This window comes from Mobula hypostoma, chromosome 16 (assembly GCF_963921235.1).
Source record: "Mobula hypostoma chromosome 16, sMobHyp1.1, whole genome shotgun sequence".
NCBI classification, from domain to species: domain Eukaryota; kingdom Metazoa; phylum Chordata; class Chondrichthyes; order Myliobatiformes; family Myliobatidae; genus Mobula; species Mobula hypostoma.
Genome location: NC_086112.1, coordinates 42,161,916 through 42,182,280, shown reverse-complemented (window position 1 = coordinate 42,182,280; position 20,365 = coordinate 42,161,916). Strand labels below are relative to the sequence as shown.

Here is a 20,365-nt window from a genome sequence, read left to right as displayed (position 1 = left end):
TGATAAATAATACTAAAATTTTTGGAAATAGGCTTGACAGCATCTCTAGAGAAAAATAGAATTAAGCAATCGATTACTTTTTTTGATACAAGCTTGATGAAAAGATGTTGTCCAGAAAGATTAGCTCACTTTCTCTTTCTACGTTTGCAGCCTGCTCTTTTGAGTCCTTTCAGCATCTTCTGCTATTAATTTAGATAATGGGCATTCAATATTTTTGTCTTTCATATTTATGATCTGCAAATCAATAATGCATTTTAATGAATTTTGTAGTGAGTTTGTGGTTTAGTAGTACAATTCTTCCTATTTTGTTTTTGTTCCTTTTCCAGGTCTGATGTCAGCAAATTGAAGTTCAGTGGGAAGACATTCCATGTTCATGGCCTTCAGAAAGAAGTCAGACATTACTTTTTGTTCATGTACCTTTATTTGAAAAAGACAAAAACAGACATTATAGAGCACTGGTTGAGCAGCTTCCTCTGTGTAAAGTTCTTTAGCATGTCACTTACCGTTTATAATATAACATATTGAGTTGTTGGTTACATCTGTAAATATGAGATCATGCTTTCCTCCTCCACAAATTATTATTAAATCTCCACCTGTTTCTGTCAACCAGGTTGGTGCATTGGGGTTTTGTCCTATTTACCTCATATTTTGGATAATATAAATGGCAGAAATTGGCAGCAACCTATCGCTGTGTGTATGCAGTAATTGTCATTTTAACATTCCAAGAAGTTAATGTGGTGGTTAATCATCAGCACTTACTGAATTGTGGATGCAGCTGTGCCATGAGAAAAGCAGGATGCTGTTTAATTATTGCACACAGCCTTTTTCAATGAAACACATCAGAAACCTAATGACCTTCACTTGGCTAAAAAGTAGTCCTATAATCAGCCTCACATCCAGGCTGTTCCTGGCATGAAAGAGTAAATGACTTGTAATACCCCAGATGCACAAATATCCTGAAACATTTTAGAAATATGTATTATTTTTCTGGTTGACATATTAAGTCCTAAAAAGTGGAGCTACAGCCGCTGCAGCCTTCATTAGGTTAAATGTAGCTTAATCTTTCACCTGAAGTACAACGACAGCTAACAGCAGGTATATATTTCTTTGGATATACAGTACTCAAACTTTAATATGCTTTAAAATTAGTTTGCTGCATTGTGGCATAAATAAGTAGATTTGAATGTAGGAAGAAAATGCAAATGAACTAATGACAAGAAACATTTGGATTATTCAAAGGAATTATATTAAACCAGGACAACGGGATCATTAATTAGGTACAATACTACGTTGTGCTATGAATTTGAACTAGCTGAGGCCTTAAGTGGATCAGGAATAAATATTTCTCCCACAACTATGTAGTGGATCATATCCAGAGGATTTGGGTCAGGTACTGTCCGGGGCAGTACATAACATATTTAAGTTGTGATGGGGAAGAAGATGGAGGCTTGTTAAATTGGTAAAGCATAGTGACTTCAGCCTGTACTCTCCATGCAAAACTGGGGTTTAAAGTTACAAATAAATAACCTTTGAGGCAAGATGGTAACCCTCAATTTACATACAACTCGGAATCTAGAAGATTGGTAGTTCAATAAAGAGAATCTCCTGTTATTCAATTGGATCTTAATTTTCTGTTTTATGTGATCCACAATAGTTTTTTTGATTAATTTTGAAAAAATTCTGCTGTAATCTAAACAGAATAATACAATAACTTTAATGTTATGAACGACATAATAACAAATCAGATGCATGAAGTTATAGTCACTGTGAGTTAGGAAACAAATAATACTTAACGTCTCATGGTGTTGTTTCTTCATTATTTCATTTCATGAAAATGGTGTTTTCTGGCAGAGAGCCATATTGGGTGGAAAGGTCTTAGATCCAGTTGCTGGTCTGAGCAACAACAGTACACAAAAGAGTTAGCTTCAGTTTCGACCAGAAAAGGAGTGGTAAAAAACAACCAGTGATTTCAAATTTGATCAAAGTTTAAAGTAAATTTATTATCAAACAACATGTGTATATTTCAGCGTATACAACCCTGAGATTCATTCTTGTGGGCATACACTGTAAAAACAGGAAATATAATAGAATCAATGAAAGACCATACCCAACAGGACAAACAACCAATATACAAAAGCCAACAAACTGTGCAAATACAAAAACCAGAAAAAAGTAATAATAATAATAATAATAATTAAAAAAAACAGTAAATATTGAGAACATGAGTTGAAGAGTCCTTGAAAGTGAGTCCATAGATTGTAGGAATGTTTCAGTGATGGGTTGAGTGAAGTTATCCCCTCTGCTTCAAGGTTGAGGGTTAATAGCTGTTCCTGAACCTTGTGGTGTGGGACCTGAGGTTCCTGTACAATGTTCTTGATGGCAACAGTGAGAAGGGAGCATGACCTGGATGGTAGGGGTTCTTGATGATAGATGCTGCTTTCCTACGACAGTGCTCTGTGTAGATGTACCTAGCAGTAGGGAGGGCTTTACCAGTGATGGACTAGGCCATATCTGCTACTTTTTGTGGGAGTTTCCATTCAAGGGCATTGGTGTTTCTATACCAGGCTATGATGTAACCAGTCAATATACTCTCCACCGCACATCTATAGAAAGTTGTCAAAGTTTTTGATGATATGCTGAATCTTCACAAACTTATAAGAAAGTAGAGGTGCTGCACTGCTTTCTTCATAATGGCACTTACGTGCTGGACCCAGGATAGGTCCTGTGAAATTATAACACTGAGGAATTTAAAGTTGTTGACCCTCTCCACCTCTGATCCCCTGATGAGGACTGGCTCATGGACCTCCGGTTTCCTCCTCCTGAAGTCAGTAATCAGCTCCTTGGTCTTGTGAGAGTTTGTTCTTGTGGCACCACTCAGCCAATCTTCAATCTCCCTCCTGATTCATTTCCCCTTTGATTCGGCCAATGACAGTGGTGTCATCAGCAAACTTAAATAAGGTATTGGAGCTGTGCTTAGCCATACAGTCATGAGTGTAAGGCGAGTAGATCAGGGCTAAGCACCCAGCCTTGTGGTGCACCTGTGCCAATGGAGATTGTGGAGGAGATGTTGCTGCCAATCTGAACTGACTGGAGTTTGCAAATGAGGAAATTGAGGATCAGTTACACATGGAAGTATTGAAGCTCAGGTCTAGAATCTTATTGATTAGTTTTGAGGGGATGATAGTATTGAATGCTAAATAATAGCCAATAAGGAGCATCCTGATGTATGCACCTTCACTGTCCAGATGTTCCAGTGTTGAGTGAAGAGCCAATAAAATGGCATCTTCTGTTGATCTGTAATGACAGCAGGCAAGTTAGAGTGGATTTAAACTGCTTCTCAGGCAGGAGTTAATGTTTCATCACTAACCTTTCAAAGCACTTCATCACAGTGGATGTGAGTGCTACCAGACTATAGTCACTGATGCAGCTCATTACGTTATTCTTAGGCACTGGTATAATTGAGGCAGGTGGGTACCCCAGACTGCTGACACATCGGTGAACACTCCAGTCAGTTGATCTTTACAGGTCTTTAGCAATTGGCTGGATCCCCCATCTGGTCCAGATGCTTTCTGTGGGTTTCCCTCCTGAAAGATGCTCTCACATTGCCTCAGAGACTGAAATCACAGGGTCATTAGGTCTGTGGGAGTTTGTGTAGGTGCTTCAGCACTTTGATGGTCAAAGTGAGCATAAATGGCATTGAGCTCATCTGGGAGCAAACCTTGTTGTCACCTAATGTATGTGGCTTGGTTTCATTTTGTAGGAGGTGATAGCCTTCAGGCCCTTCCACAACTGTCCTTCAGTGATCCAAGTTTGGTCTGGAATTGCCACTTTGCATGTGATATGTCTCCCCGGAGATCGTACCTGGACTTCTTGTATTTTACTTAGTCGCCAGACCTGAATGCCACTGATCTGACCCTCAGCAGATTGCGGATCTCATGGTTCATCCAGGGTTTCTAGTTGGGGAAGACTCTGAATGATTTTGGGGGGGATACACTCATTTCCATCTGCTTTTATAAAGTCTGTGGCAACTGTGGAGTATTCGTTCAGATCCTCTGCGTCCTTGAACACAGCCCAGTCCACTGACTCGAAGCAATCCCATAGCCTCTCCTCTGCCAGCTGTGACCACCTCTTCATTGTATGGTCATTATTCATGTGACCCTTCTGAAGGGTGCAGCTGTGCAAATGTTTGGATGATATATGTTGGCTTTGGTGCCCGTAGCTCTACATAATCAGACAAAAATAATCTCTCAATCTCTACTGATCCACAAAAAGAATTATCAGTTTATGAAGGTGGTGCCAGCATCTTTTAATATGAGTGTTCTCATTGTAAGATGATACTGATAGGTAACAGATTTGCTCATCTAAGACATATTCAAAACAAGTGTATATCTTGTTCGTTTATAATCATACTTTTTTCATGTATATTTATCATATCATTCATTTTACATGTTCAGAAGAAGATTGTGCTGACATACCATACCTCAACACCAGATGCTTGCAAACATCTTTGGAAGTGTGGTGTGGAGAATCAAGCATTTTACAAGTGAGTTTGTAATTAGTGAAATGGTTTTAATCAATACTGAAACTTTTCTTAACCTATTTAGATGTATCCCATATTTTCCCCTCTCTTTTATGATTGTGTATACTTTTAAAATAATGTATAGAACTTTATGTGTTTACTTTTAGCATTAAAATTGTTATGGATAATTTTAGTAGTTTGAGATCAATATTGAGGGCTATATTAGAAGAATGAAAGGTGTAGCTATAGTAGGCTTGTGCAGGGCTTTTTGTAAGAAAGTTGCGAGAGTGCGGAATTGGCTGTGTTCTTTAGAGTTGAATATTTTCATAGCCTCTTCAGATTAGCTGCAAGAGCTGCTCACAGAAATAACAATAGGACATAATTCCAATATCACTCACTAACATTCAGTGGGAAAGATTTAAATCATTTTCTGGCATTGTGTACTGTTCACTGACATTTCAGTAGTGCCTTTGTTGTTGTATAACGTTTCTTTCTTTGTTTTGCGAGTTGAAAAATTCTGGCACTATGATATCAGACTCATCCAGAAACCTGTTTCAGATGTTCTATCATTCCAATACTTCTGGCTGAAAGAAAACTATTACCATTTTTAGTTCTTAACTGAATTGCAATTTGTGGATATATCAATCTCAAATGCAAATAGGAAAAAAAGGTTGATACTAGGAATAGGAAGTAGCATTTGAATAGTCAGACAGCAATGTAGAAAGAGAAACAGAATTGATGTTTCTGTAAATCAACAGAACTGGAGATATACTGTATTCACCACGTATCAAAGCTTTTTAACATTGCATTGTATAAAATTAAATATTTTGGATTCCGTTTGAATATATAAGTGGCATGTCCTGAAATGATGAGATAGAATTCTGGGGCACTGGCTGATAGGTTTGATTCTGTGAGCTACTTTTTTAGTATCCAGATATTAGTAAGTCGTTGTTTCATGGACTGAGTGGGTCATGTCTCTTCATTGTGTCCTGATTCAGTACCAACATTGTTATTTATGCCTATCCAGTTTTGTTGTTTTCTTTGTAGTGGTTTAATACAACCAAGTAGTTTTTTTTATCACTGCAGAGGGTTGTTATTGTTCAGTCAAAATGGTGAATTACATAAAGGGCAAAAATTTGTCGTCCATAAAAATATATTAATGAATCCATCCACTTTTTGCACTAATCCAATAATTTTTCTCACTGATACTTGTGAGATACTTTGAACCCAAGTTTCCCAATTTAAAGCTATGCTGAACTTCTGAAAATTCTACTTTTGTAATGTAAATGATTATGCAATGTTTAATTTTAATGCCAGTCTTCGTATATCCCTGTAAATACAGATTACGTCAATAAAGGCGCTGTATCTTCTTCCCTCTGTTACTCCATGATAATAACAGGATTTCATTGTTCTGGGTGAAAATGTAAATGGTTCATTCTGAGCTTTCCAGAACATTGCTATATTCCCTCTTCTCAAAAAGTACTCTGCATTTGCTAGCTATGATGCACTGTTAAATGTCCTTGTTCTTTTTTAGGGTATTGTGTTTATGCTATTTTGCAGATCAGCATTCATCTGTATCACAATTCTTTGTTTCATCTCCTCTGTTCAGATTTCTATGCTTTCCACAACTCTAGATTGAGTTTAGACAATATTCATGTGAATTTAACTGGCTGCACTATTCCTTCACAGCTTCACTAACCTTTCCCCAGCTTTGAAGCTGCTGACCAAACAATTCATCCCCAATGTCCTCCTCTTACCAAATTTCAAACAACTTCCCCAGCCTGTTCCGCTGCAGTCACTCTGAGGACCCCCAGCAGTTCTTGCTTTCAACATTTTCTTTCACCTGTGGGTTCCTCCTCTTTTCCATCTTCATGCGACTGCTCAGCAGCTTGTGGTTATTTTGAAGACATCAGACAACTTCTTCAACACCTCTCTTTTCTCCACTGCTGTTCTGCACCCAAATGTTAACTTGGTATTCCAAGCCAAAACTTACTCCAATTAAATATCTTCACTCTCATCAAAAACTTTCTTCCCCCAGTACTAACTCCATAATCTAGAATAATAGTTGGACAAATTTTCTATATCAAAGGCATTATAAATTTCTAGTTATGATTGTAAGCTGATTTTAACAGCAGTCCAACTTATTTGATTTGTACTGACAGCCTCGAGTAGTGTTTGCCAATTGATTCAGTTTGTTCATTTGATCAACAGCAATTCCAGTAAAGTGTTCCTTCTGAAGGGTAGGGAAGCCAAAGCTTGGCATCGCTTCTGACTTGAGGAAAGGTTGATACACTTGGACTGTGAAATCACATATTCACGGGGATAGTAAAGAAAGCCTGATTTGGGTTTTTAATTGCCTGGTCTCACTTTAATATTCTGAATTAGACGATCATTTTTATTACTCCCAAGAAATAGTGCCACACAATTGGAATTTGATTTAGCCAGGTGTGAAGCAATTTTAAATGAATTCCTTAATGTTCAGAATGAGAATCAGAATCAGGTTTAGTATCACCGGCATGTGTCACGAAATTTGTTAACTTTGCAGCAGCTAAGTTGTTTTAGTGCATGCCAGAAGATTCGTCTCTTAATCCTATTTTTTTGCACTCGTAACATTTTTTTCTGGCATCAAACTCCCCAACCGACTTAAGCAGTAATGAACTTAGTACATTTTGTCTGCCATTAGATATTCCGGCTTCCTGGCTAAAAGAGGAGAATGTTTACTGACTCCTGGAACACCAGCGTTTTACAAATTCAGTTACCCCTGAAGCTATGCTACTTAAAGGCTCAACGATCAAACTATATTCTCCAGCCTCACAGAGATATGTACTCTTTGGATTGGTCTCAGGGAACTTGACTGCTTTGGCATGGAGCTCAGGGTATACAGTACATAATCCTATAAATCTCTGAGAATGAGGCACTGCACTAGATCCAGTCCAACGATGCTTGTAACCTAGAGATATTTTGGTGAATGTTTCGCTGTGAGGTTGCTGCAAAGGTGATATTTTCTGAGTGTTAAAAATTGTAATAATTGTATGGAAAATGGAAAGAAGATTTTTTTAATATTTATATTTGCGTAGCATTTAGTTCACTTTGCTTTTAGATTGAGGTAATATATGAACTCATCAGTCTACAATTTTCCTCACTAAATTTTTAATGAACTGAAGAATTGTGGACCACTGTGCATTAGCAATGAATCTTGCCTTTGATGTAATGCAGAACAATTTGTTAGATACAGGTTTTCCTAGAAACCCCAAATACTAATAACTTTCTACCATATTAAAGGTATGCAAAATCCAGTCAAATTAAGACAGTCTCCAGCAGCAACATCTTTTTCAAAGGCAGAAAATTTCGTTTCAGGTGAGTGTTTGTTTTTAAGCGCTAAGGTTGTTGGAGTACTGCATACAGTTCTAATCACCCGATTAAAGGAAGGATGTCGAGAAGGTGCAGAAGAGACTTACCAAGATGCTGCCGGGATTAAAGGATTGTTCTATCACGAGAGATTGGACGAACTTTAGTTTTCTCTGGAGTGGCAGAGTCTGAGGGGAGATACTATAGAGGTTTTTAGGATTATAAGAGACATAGTTAAAGTAGACAGGTAGTATCATTTTCCCAGGGTTGAAATCTCTAATGCCAGAGGGTATTCATTTTATGCTAGAAGGGGTAATTTTAAAGGAGATTTTAGAGGCAAGTTTTTTTAAACACACAGAGTGGTGAGTGTCTGGAACGTGCTAACTGGGGTGCAGGTAGAGGCAGATATTGTACATTAGGGATGTTTAAGAGACATTTAGATAGGCACATGAAAGTGAGGGAAATGGAGGGATTTGTCCATTGTGTAGGCAGGAGAGGTTAATTAGCCATCTGATTACTAATTTAATTGGTTCGGCACAACATTGTGGGCTGAAGGGCCTTGTCCTTGTGCCGTACGATTTTATCACAACATTCAATGGTATTTGATCTCTGTGATGGTAGGTTTATGTGTCAGAGATCTCCAAGATTAGAATCTGTCATTAATTCTTGATTATAGTCTGCCGGTCCACATAATTCCACACGTCAGCATACGCTGATGCAGCTGTGACACACATTCCACGCATCTTCTTACTTTGTCCATATGACACAACAGAGTCTTCGGCACAGAGTCTAGAGAGTGGTACAAAATAGTGAGTACTTATAATAACTTCACATTGTGGATGGCTCATATCACAGATTGAGGGTAAGGACTTCTTGTTTTTATTTTGAAGGAAGTTCTTGTTTGACCCTGTTAAGAGAGATGAAAAAATTGTAGATATAATACTTACAATTTCAATTTCCAGTTATGTTATGAGTAGAGAAATAAATATAGAAAAATGAAGATAGAGTGAAAGCAGAGAATATAGGGCAAGAGGGAAATGGAACTGGAGATGATCTATGGTACAGAAATACTTCTCAGACAGGTGAAAATCACCACCTCATACCAACCACATTTTCCATATTTCGAGTCATCCTGAAAGACAGGTAGGCTTTTAAATATTGTTATCTAATGCAAGAAAATAAAAATGAAAAGACCAAAACTATAGTATTTAAATAAGCATAAGAAACAGAAGCTAATTACAGTGGATTCCAGTTAATCGGGACACATCGGGACCTTTACATTTTGGCCCAATTAAGTGACTGCCCCAATTAGCCAAAGTTTCATGGAAATAGATGGGAATAGTTTAAAAGGTGTAAAACGTACAAACTGAGTAGCAAATTATGTATTTAAATGAAATACTGAACAAATTGGAACACTACCAATAGAATTACAGTACTATAAAACTGTGTATTAGTTCCTAATAGTTGTCGAAGGGAGAATTCATGCAGTGTACACAATGAACAAAGTCAGCATGGATAATGGACTGACTTCATGCAATGCTATTAACATTTGCACCCTCCAGGTCTTCATTTTCATCATAATATTCAAGATGGTCGTCAAGACCTTCAAATTCTTTGTAGTTCTTAATTTTTTGAAGTAGTGAAATCATTTTATTTGCACTTCTGGCCATTTCTGGCATCTCCTAGCCTTAATGCTTGAAACTGCAGTGAGCAAAACGGTTCTGAATTGTCTTACTGCTTATTTCTTGCCAACAGTCACTAACGAAAATCACTGCTTATTGAGCACAAACACATGTAATTGACGCTATTTAAAAACTGTTCACTCCAAGCATGGCGTAGTGTCTAAAGCCTACGCAAGTGTGCATGACTGACACTAGTCAGAACCTGTTCGGCAATAGTTTCCCGCCTAATTAAGTGGCATAGTGTTTCAAATCCCAGCAATTTTCTTGATTAGTTTTTGTGCTTTAAGAGTTGTCCCAAATAAACAGCTGCCCTGATTAACCAAGGGCCAAATTAACCGGAATCCACTGCAGTTTGAAGGGCACCAGAAAAAAAGCATATGGAGGGCCTCGAGTCAAAATTTGAATAAGGCAATGGACTAAGTGGTGGTATGTGGGATCTATAAACCTACTTTAATAACCATGACTGAAGAAGAAATTATGGGCATGCTGGAATAAGTAGCAGAAGGTCAGTATTTGCTGCTTTGTTTAGATATATTTTCCATGCTGGCAGTTCTTATCCACTGTTTTATTCAGAAATATAATCATTTTCAAAACACACTGGACATATTTACCTAAATGTTATATAACCTTTATCCTAGTGGAAGAGTTGCCAAAGAAGTAATAGAAGCGAGCACAAAAATTCAGCGCACCCCTCCTGAATTTCACAGGTAACCGGAACAAAACATTCCTTTTACTTTATTATCACTGAGAAACCCAGTGTACCCCTCCTGAATTTCACAGGTAACCAAAACAAAACATTCCTTTTACTTTATTATCACTGAGAAACCCAGTGCAGAGAGTAATGTGTCACTCAGGAAACACTCGACGATCGCTAAGAAAATGTTTGATTTGCCTTGAATTTTATTTGGTTTGTTGTTCCTCAGTTATTTCACAGGTATCCCTTTTATATTTCCCAACATTGGACAGCAGACCAGAAATCTAAATAGGAATAAGTCATTCAGCCCAGTGAACTTGTCCTGCCGTTCATTTGGATCATGGCTGATCCTGTGCCAAAGGTCTTCTTTCTCATTTTCTTAGAGTTCAGCACTTTTTCCATCTCAGTTAGTCATCAAGGAAGGTCACACCAAAGCTCTGTACAATTGTGATAGAGGCCAACATACTATTTACATTCCTAATGAGTTGTATGTGGACATTTACAGTTATTGCTTTCCATATATCTTCACACTGAAATCCCTATATAAAAATTGTATTTCTGTACTTCTGAACAAAGTAACTAAACTCACACATTTCTACATCACTCCCCATATTACATTGTCTTGTTCACTAGTTTAGCAGACCTATGTTTTTTGTAGACTTATTGATTCCTCTGGACAGCTCACTTTCCTGTTTAGTGCTGTATTATTAGAAAGCCTGGAAGTCACAGATGACAAATTCATCCCTGACAACTAACTGCACACATTCTATATAGTGGTGTCTGCTTTGTTAACTCATTGAAGCTGAATTTCAAAAGAAAAGTAGGATGTGCAGCTGCTATGATATCGTGTGGCTGTCGGCAGATGAATTTTTAGTATCTGTTTTATCATCAAATCCATTAATTTGAATTATTAATACATGTGGCATTCTGCCAAATCATCCAATTCTTAATATATGTACCAGCATGCACAGAGGATTGGTTGAAGAACTATTTAATATTCTTTAACTGTTCCTCAATGCTTGCTCACATGCAGAGGGATGTCCAAGTGTAAGGTTTTTCTGCCTTTCATTGTTTTCCAACATGAGATTTCTGCAGTGTCTCAAGAAGACAACATCAATCATTAAGAACCCTCACTGTCCAGGCCATGACCTCTTCTTGTTACTACCACAAGAGAGTAGGTACAGGAGCCTGAACCATCACACTTTATGGTTCAGCAGCAGCTTCCTCCCCTCCATCAGATTTCTGAATGGTCCATGAACCCATTGTTCCTTTTTTTTGCACTATTTATTTATCTTGCAATTTGTAGTATTTTATGTCTTTGTACTGCTGCTGCAAGGCTAATTTCACATCATGTAAGACAGTGGTAATAAATCTGAAGTGGATTCTTTCTTTTCTCTGGATTAATATTTCGTTCATCTGTAACTCTTGCTTTTCCAAGCCCACATTGCCAATTTCTTGGGACCCTTCAGTATGTACTGAGTAATTCTGAAGTGGTTGGATCTCCCAGCCAAGCCTGATATTGTGAACATTAGACTTCAGCAATGCTTGTTTGCCAGCAGTGGTCATAGGCAGCAGAAACTGTGGCTGAAATAATTGCTTTCGACCACCCAGGGGAAATTGTGCTTGAACTATTAACCCACTTGGAATATGATAACTCTACCCAGAAAGGGGGTAGAACCTAATTAATACCATTTTCTGTAGGTGAATACTTTGTGATGCATTTAACCACAAATGATTGAAAGGTATCAAAAGGAGATCCTTGCTTTTCTGTCAAGCTGTTTTAATTTGAACTGCTGGTTTTGTCTTTTTTTAAGTTTCTTTCTCAATCGTTCTTCATGAAGGACAAAAGACAGAATTCTGTTCAAATGACTAGCATTTATGTTTGAGCATTCAATGAGCATTGAAAGACTATTAACATAGTACAGTACAGACGGATATAATTTCTTTGCATCCAATATTCAGGCAAACAAACTTCCAATGGATTCAAGAGATGGTCACTGACATCCTTAAGTTCAGGTTAATCATTTTGAAAACTCTAAAATGTATAGGAATTCATGAAAATAAAACAGAAATAAAAAACTGAAAAAATATAGAGAAATCTGCAAATATAAAATTGCATATATACATTGAAGAATAAATAAATAACATGAGAGCTTACTTAAAACATTTGGCGATTTTTATTAGAAGCAGAAAAATATTGTCAGCATAATTCATGTTACTGGTGTCCAAACTGTATTGTGTAACAGTACCACCATCTTTTTCCAGGTCCACACTTGGTCAGAGTCGCAGTTACAATTCTCTATCCAAACAGTTGATAACAAATGTGGAAACGGCGGAATCGTGCCTCCCATCCCCTGATGAATCTGAGGAGCACTCCACAATGGATGGTGAGAATCCACTTGCACTTTACACTTGACCTGCTTCTCAATTCAATAGAGGATAAAAATCACATTAAAAAAAGTTGAAAACCATCCACTCATTAATCCTTTTCAAAGCCGCTTTTGTGGGATGGTGTACAAGAATTCCTCCAGCCCAATAATGAAACAATTATTCCCTTGAGATGTCTCTTACTTGCACTGCTTACCAAATTTTATCAGTGTGACAATTTATCCACAGGAACCTAGTTTACTGTACACTGGCTGAGGAATACAATTACATTCATCCACAATTTACTTCTGGTATGAATTCTCAATACCATTTGGAGTGGCCACAAATCAGCCCAATTATGAAGAAAAGCTAAATTCATAAAAGAGCAACTGTGAGAACCTACAGTAAATTACGGGGATTGATTTTCACTCCACATTTTAAATTGTAACATCTATCAAAGCTTTGTCTGCTCTCTGCAATGTCACTAGCATGGAATGATTTGCTGAACTGCAGATTACAGAATCATAGAATGCTAACAGCAATTCAGAAAGCCATAGGTCATCAGCTCCGCACCGCTCTACATAAGGGTAATCAGCTAGTCCTCCTCTCCTGTCTTTTCCCTGTAGCCCTGCATTTTTTTTTCTTTTCAGGTACTTATCCTGCTTTCTTTTGAATGGTACAATTGAATCTGCCTCTACTATTACCCCTGGCAAAGCATTCCAACCTCTGGGAACTCACCATGTAATCTATGTTTCTTCATGTTAATTCTAGTTATTTTGCCATTCATCTTTGTTCTACATCCCTCAGTAAAACAAGGTTCTATTTGTCTATCCTTCAAAATTTTAAAACTCACTGTCATAACCCTTTGCAAGTTCCTTTGTGACCAAGGTAACTGAGTACATCCAATCTATTTACATAACTAATGGCAGGGGTGAAAATGTGAATTGTAAATGCTTTTAGGAAGTAACTTTAGATATTTACTTTGTTAAATACATTTTTTCGTGGCTCTTAATGTCCCATGCAAGGAAAGAACATTTTGATTGTTTATTATAGAAAGTGTAAATCAATGATCAGAACCACATTTTTCTCCCATATGTTCCTGAAGTTCCAATGATGATGAACAGTACACTGATCATCTGCATGGCTAGGTTACTATTAGTTCATCCTTTGAATCATTTCAGTAAATCTCTTCTGCACCCTCTCTAAAGCTTTTGCATCTTTCCAGGTTACAAGCCAAGTTGAATAAGAATCATTCTGATCCTTTCATTATTTTTTATCTGTTGAGAGCCAATATGGATGTTAATTCTGTGTCCTTTAACTGATTGATTGCCAGAACTACATTTTGGCTTACTCATTGATTACCATCTTGTTCCTAGTATGATTTTCTCAGCAATAAGATGAGAAAGCTTCTTTCCTGCAAAGCTTGTGTGACATTTCCTCAAACTCAGTTGAAGATATCAGCAAAGCAAAGATACACGGAGCAAAGCATTTAACATTTTCGTGAAGCACGGTTAATGGAAATCTAGTCTAGAATAAAAGAACTGAAGAACTAACACTAACCTACCCATGCAGATGATCAGTGTACCGTTCATCATCATTAGAACTTCAGGAACATAAGGGAGAAAAATGTGGTTCTGATCATTGATTTACACTTTCTATAATAAACAATCAAAATGTTCTTTCCTTGCATGGGACATTAAGAGCTACAAAAACATGTATTTAACAAAGTAAATATCTAAAGTTACTTCCCAAAAGCATTTACAATTCACATTTTCACCCCTGCTACTGAAGGAGGTTGTGAGTAGGTTTTAAGGAATACTTTAAAAGGTGAAGCTGAGGTGAAGATGCAGGAAAGTTCAGGGATGAATGTTGGAATGAAAGACAATAGAAGCTGAAGGTATGGCAGCCAGTGGAGGTGTGATTAAAATAGTTTGCACCCCACAGCCTGACTTGGAGGGCTGTAAAACTAAGATTACAGTTCTAAAGAGGGATGAGACTATTGAAGTATTTCCATGCAAAGATTTGATTTTTTTGTTGTATAATATTCAATAATAATATGCTACTCATGACCACAATCTCAGGATGTTTGATGGAAAGGGATTGGCAGCGGCGACATACCTTTGCTTTTTGGAAATAATTATTGTTTGGCTCTTGTGTCGTATGAATGCCACCCAAAAGCACAAGCATGAATGTTATCCAAATTTTGCTGAGTGATGAATGATGGACAGAACTAAATTGTGTGCAGTCCTCATCCTTACCTGTGAATATGATGAAGGGTACACCATTGAAAAAGCAATTAAAGATGGCTGACCTTAGGACTCTGAGTGTAGTTATGTCTCTAGTGAAGTTCACAAGGTAAGTACTCTCCAATGATATTCCATTGTGCCGTCTGGAAGATTTTTCCTTGATTCCCACATAATTTTATTGTAACATCGCTTAGTCCAATGCTGCAATAATGTCAATGGCAGCCATTTCTAGCACATTCCTGGAAATTAGCCGTGTAATTGATATTTGAACTGTGGCCATTGAATTGACTAAAAGCTGGTTTCTTCCATAGAAACTTTAGGAGAGGGCATAATCAATCATCTACTTGGCACATGCGGCTGAAGGTGGTTGCTTTATATTCATACTGTGAACTTCCTCACCACTGAAGATATGTAGTGGCTTCCCGCTGTGAATTCCTTTTCGATATAGCAAGCTTGCAGAAGTTCAATTTGATTTGACTCATAATGTTTTTCAAGGGGGTGAACCCTTGCAAAGCAACAGGCCCCGATGATGTACCTGGTTTACTCTCCGAAAACCTGTGCCAACCAGATGTCAGGTGTGTTCAAAGACTTTTTCAATCTCACATTGCTACAGTTAGAAGTTCCCACCTGCTTCAAAAGGGCAACAATCATACCAGTGCCGAAGAGCAGAGTGAGCTGCCTTAACGAATATCGTCTAGTAGCTCTCGCATCTACGGTGATGAAGTGCTTTGAGAGATTGGTTACGGCTAGAATTAACTCCTGTCTAAGCAAGATCTGGACCCACTCCAATTTTCCTATCGCCACAGTAGGTCTATAGTGGATGCAATCTCACTGGCTCTTCATGTGGCCTTGGAGCACCTGGATAATACTAATACTTACATCAGGCTGCTGTTTGTTGACTACAGCTCAGTGTTTAACACAATCATTTCGATACTTCTAATCAAAATACTCCAAAACCTGGGTCTTTGTACTTCTCTCTACAACTGGATCCTCAACTTCCTCACTGGAAGTCCATAGTCTGTGCAGATCGGAAGGAACATCTCCACCTTGCTGTAGGTGGACACTGCGCACCTCAAGGATGTGTACTTAGCCCACAGTTCTACTCTCTCTAAACAAACGACTGTATAACTAGGTACAGCTCAAATGCCATCTATAAATTTGCTAACGACACAACTATTGTTGGCAGAATTTGAGATGGTGACAAGAAAGCGTAGAGGAGCGAGGTAGTTCATCTGGTTGAGTGGTGTCCCAGCAACCACCTTGCACTCAAAGTCAGTAAGACCAAGGAATTGATTGTGGACATCAAGAAGAGTAGGACGAGGGAACACACACCATTCCTCACTGAGGAATCAGAAGTGGAAAGGGTAAGCAAATTCAAGTTCTTGGGTGCCTTTATTTCTGAGGATCTATCCTGGGCCCAACATAGTGATGCAGTTACAAAGAAGGCATGACAGTGGCTCTATTTTATTCAGAGATTGAGGAGATTTGGTATGTCACCAAAGACACTCACAAATTTATACAGATGTACCATGGAGAGCATTCTAATTGGCTGTATTACCATCTGGTTTGGTTGGGGGGTGGGGTGTGAGGTTGCCACTGCACAGGATTGAAATAAGTTACAGAAAGTTGGAAACTGAGTCAGCTCCATCATGGGCACTGGCCTTCCCCAGGATCCAGGACATCTTCACGGAGTGATGCCTCAAAAAGGTGACATCCATCATTAAGGACCCCCTATCACCAGGACATGCCCTCTTCTCATTGCTATCATTAGGGGGGAGATACAGGAGCCTGAAGGCACACTATCAATGATTCAGGAATGGCTTCTTTTCCTCTGCTATCAGATTTCTGAATGGACATAGAACCCATGAACACTACCTCACTATTTATTCTCTCTTTTTGCACTACTTACTTAATTTAACTTTACTAATATACTTTTGTGATGATAAACCAAGTTATCAGAAGATTGATGCTGATGAGAGAGATAAGAGAGACAATGGAGAAACATTCAAAATGCTAATAAGAGAGAAGAGAGAGATTAACGAGAAAGAAACACATTTCAGAATATTGACAGACCGGTTGCTTTGAACCTGAACTGTTTGAAATTTGATGGACAGGCGATACCCCAGCAGGGGGATAAAAAGAACAGGTTCGCTAAGGCACGACACACACCACGAGATCACGAGACAACGAGACCCTGGAAGAGCGGTGTGCCCCCTCAAGTTGGTGAGAGTTTGGAGGTCTGGTTGCGGGAACCGACCATAGATGCACAGGGTGAAAAGGTACGATCGGCAGGAACCTGGTGTGTGTGTCCGCCCTTGCCTGGGTGCCGGGTTCACCGCGGAAGAACGGTCGTATCCAGAACGGAGGGGTCACAGTCAGTGACCACAGAAGACGTTAAAAGAGTTTGCCCAAAAGCTAACGGCGAAGAACATTAAAGGTCTGTCTGAATCAGATTTGCATATTATCTCTCTCTCTCTCTCTCTCCAACAGCACAACAGGAATTACTGCGAACTGTACTAAGCTGAACTGAACTCTGTGTCACTTGAGACTGATCATTTTACCCCTAGACTGTGATAGAGCTTGTTTGATTCCTATTACCCTAGTTCTGTGTACATGTGTGTTTTATCATTGCTAACCTGGTGCATTTATATCCTTACGGTTAGAGTACTGTGTTACTTATTTCTTTAATAAAACTCTATTAGTTCTGTTAAACTAGACTCCAACTAAGTGGTCCATTTCTGCTGGTTTGGCAACCCAGTTACGGGGTACGTAACACTTTATACTTACTGTAATTTACAGTTTTTATTATTGGAATGTACTGCAGTGCATAACGCATTTCATGAAGTATGCCAACAATGTTAAACCTGATTCTGATTCTGCTTGTGGGATCACTGCGTTCTGTCTGTTTGCATGAATGTAGACCTATATTAGAGCTTCAAAATTTGCCCTGGGTACCCTTCTGCTGTTCCACACTATCTCCCCTACTTTCCTTATCGAACCCTGACTTAATAAAAATGGTAGAGTGAGAACCTGCTGGGAAATTTATTCACAGTTTATGGTGGAATGTAGTTCTGTTGCTCCTCATGATCCACGACAACTTATTGAACCCTAGCTTTGAGCTGCTTGATCTGTTCTGAACCTATCCCATCTGGTACAGAGTCTTATAAATGTAAAATAGGGACTTCATTTCTGTAAGGAGTCTGTGGTGCTTATTTCTACCATTACTTACAGGATCAGTTGCATCTGTGACAGATAGATTGAGGGAGTCAAATTTGTCCTTCATGTTAGTTCTTTCATTATCTCCACAAGTCACACTAACAACATTTTGTGTATGTTCAATTTACCTTTCCCTTTTTTGTAATCGATGCGAGCTTTACAACTTTTTTTCAACTTTGTGTGTTAAGGATTTGCCCATGCAAATCACGGTTACTTGTTTTTAACACTCGTTCAAACTATTACTGTAAATTGTTTGTCACTCTTGATGTAAATTAACTCTGTATTCTTTCTCCAAAAATAGTCTCATCTTTCAGCACCTACCTGTTTAACCTATTAATCACATGTATACAGTTAATTACATTCATATAGCACATTTCATGATACTAGAGTACAAAAATATGTGGGCACATACATTGTGCTAATGTGGACTCTGGGTGAATACCCCTCTTCATCACTGCTCTGGCCTGGAGAGCACTCATGAATCATTTAAGCAGTTTTCTAACCTTTTGATGACATCATTTTACATTAGTTTAAGTACTATGAGCCTTACTTTTACCAACAAGCTTCCTGTGAGAAAATCCATCAATGCCTTTCAAAAATCCATAAATGCAACACACCCTGCATTCCCTTGATTAATATATCCCTACATTTCCTCAGAATTCAATTAAATTTATTGGAGGGAACTTGTCCTTTACAAATACTTATTGACCATCGTTAATTAAGCAATCTCTGACCAGACAACTATAAATTCACTTTCCAGAAACAGAGACAATTGAATTGCTTTTTACAATTAGACTTGACTGTCCTTAATTAAACCATGTATTTTAAACCAGCATTAATTTTATTCTTATCCTTTAAAAGCTTTAATCTACAAATGTTGGAATAATTTATTTAGGATTATCCAATTTAAGGTTCAATAGGTTTGTGCTAATCAAGCTTTGTTATCCTCGATCATTTTTGTTGGGAACCAGTTTAAAACCCTCTGTATTCTATTGGCTCTTCTGACTTCCACTGTTCACATTGATTGGATTTAATGGGCAAATCTATGATGATTGTATGTTGGTTTGACTTGTGCTTGACCTGTGCTGCACCCCACATTCACTCACTGGTTAATTCCTATACCTGCTATAACCTTCAGTGGCTCTGATGGAGTCCTGAGCCATGGTTGATCTGTGAAATGGAGTCATCTGTGAGTAGTGGTGAGGCCTCAGACTGCGGGTGCTGAAGCCCAGCCCCTAGACTGTCCTGATGGCTTTTTGGCAATTATTTGCTGGTGAAAAACAATAATTTTTTATTTAAAAATACTGATTAGAAAATAATTCAAAAGCATTAATCAAACTTAAAATAAGAGAAGAAGATCAAAACACTTACCTGCACATAATTTTTCAATCTCGGTTGACAATGTGTGTCACAGCGCTTTGAGAACCGGTGCTGTGATCAGCATCAGAGTGGAATCTCAGATGAACCAGCCCAATTGCAGCTTCTGATTTCCACATTGCAACACCCTCAGTGGTTCACAATCAAGATTCAAGATTAAAGATTCAGATTTATTTATCACGTGTACATTGAAGCGTAGACTGAATGTGTCCTTTGTGTTTACAATCAACAGGAAAAGCCGGGAGCAGATCACAAGTGTCGCCACACACCGGTACAAACATGTCTTGCCCCAGTGGCAGAGCACACCCACAACATTCAGGCCTTTGATGAAATTGGAAACCACCTGATTTTGTATGCAACCTCGAATTTTAAAAGCATACTTAATCAGGTCACTTTGTGCAAGAGATGTAGTACTTGGAATATGGAGTCAATGCAATGCATGAAATTTTATTTCATTCCACATTTGATGACAGAGCATGCTAGCAGGAGTTTTGGCTCACATATCCAATACTTGATTTGTATTTAATTGATTTGTAAGGATAGGTCCTGCAGTAACAAACAAGTGAAACTTGTTACTAGGCATCTCTGGAAATGCGGCTGATTAGCCCCTTGCTAACAGCCACTGGACTCTGCAGCGAGAAACCCACCTTTCTCAGGCTCAGTACGTCTCGGGCATAAATGAGTTTGGTCCCGCCAAACCCATGAGGATGTCTCGCCCACCATATTCTTAAGTTGAACAATATAGCCCCTTATTTCAGCTCAAACCCAAACAGGCTGAAAGCAGAACAGACCGATCTTACAGAACTGCTAAAATGGATTACCTACAGCATTGCAGTAAAAATGCATTTATATATGTCCAAGTTTATGGTTTATCTGTGGAAGAAGTTTCATACACAAAACAATTTTTTGCAATATT

The 20,365-nt window shown here is 38.3% G+C and overlaps 1 protein-coding gene across 4 annotated transcripts in view; it reads left to right on the top strand.

The window, feature by feature from the left end:
• frmd3 (FERM domain containing 3) overlaps positions 1-20,365 on the top strand; it is a 185,830-nt gene that overhangs the window by 143,753 nt on the left and 21,712 nt on the right. For all 4 annotated transcript variants that reach the window (XM_063068799.1, XM_063068798.1, XM_063068800.1 and 1 more), the window contains 5 exons: positions 327-390; positions 4,455-4,543; positions 7,802-7,876; positions 10,188-10,256; positions 12,509-12,630. In XM_063068799.1, coding sequence (XP_062924869.1) covers positions 327-390; positions 4,455-4,543; positions 7,802-7,876; positions 10,188-10,256; positions 12,509-12,630 — 419 coding nt within the window. The remainder of the gene's footprint in view (positions 1-326; positions 391-4,454; positions 4,544-7,801; positions 7,877-10,187; positions 10,257-12,508; positions 12,631-20,365) is intronic.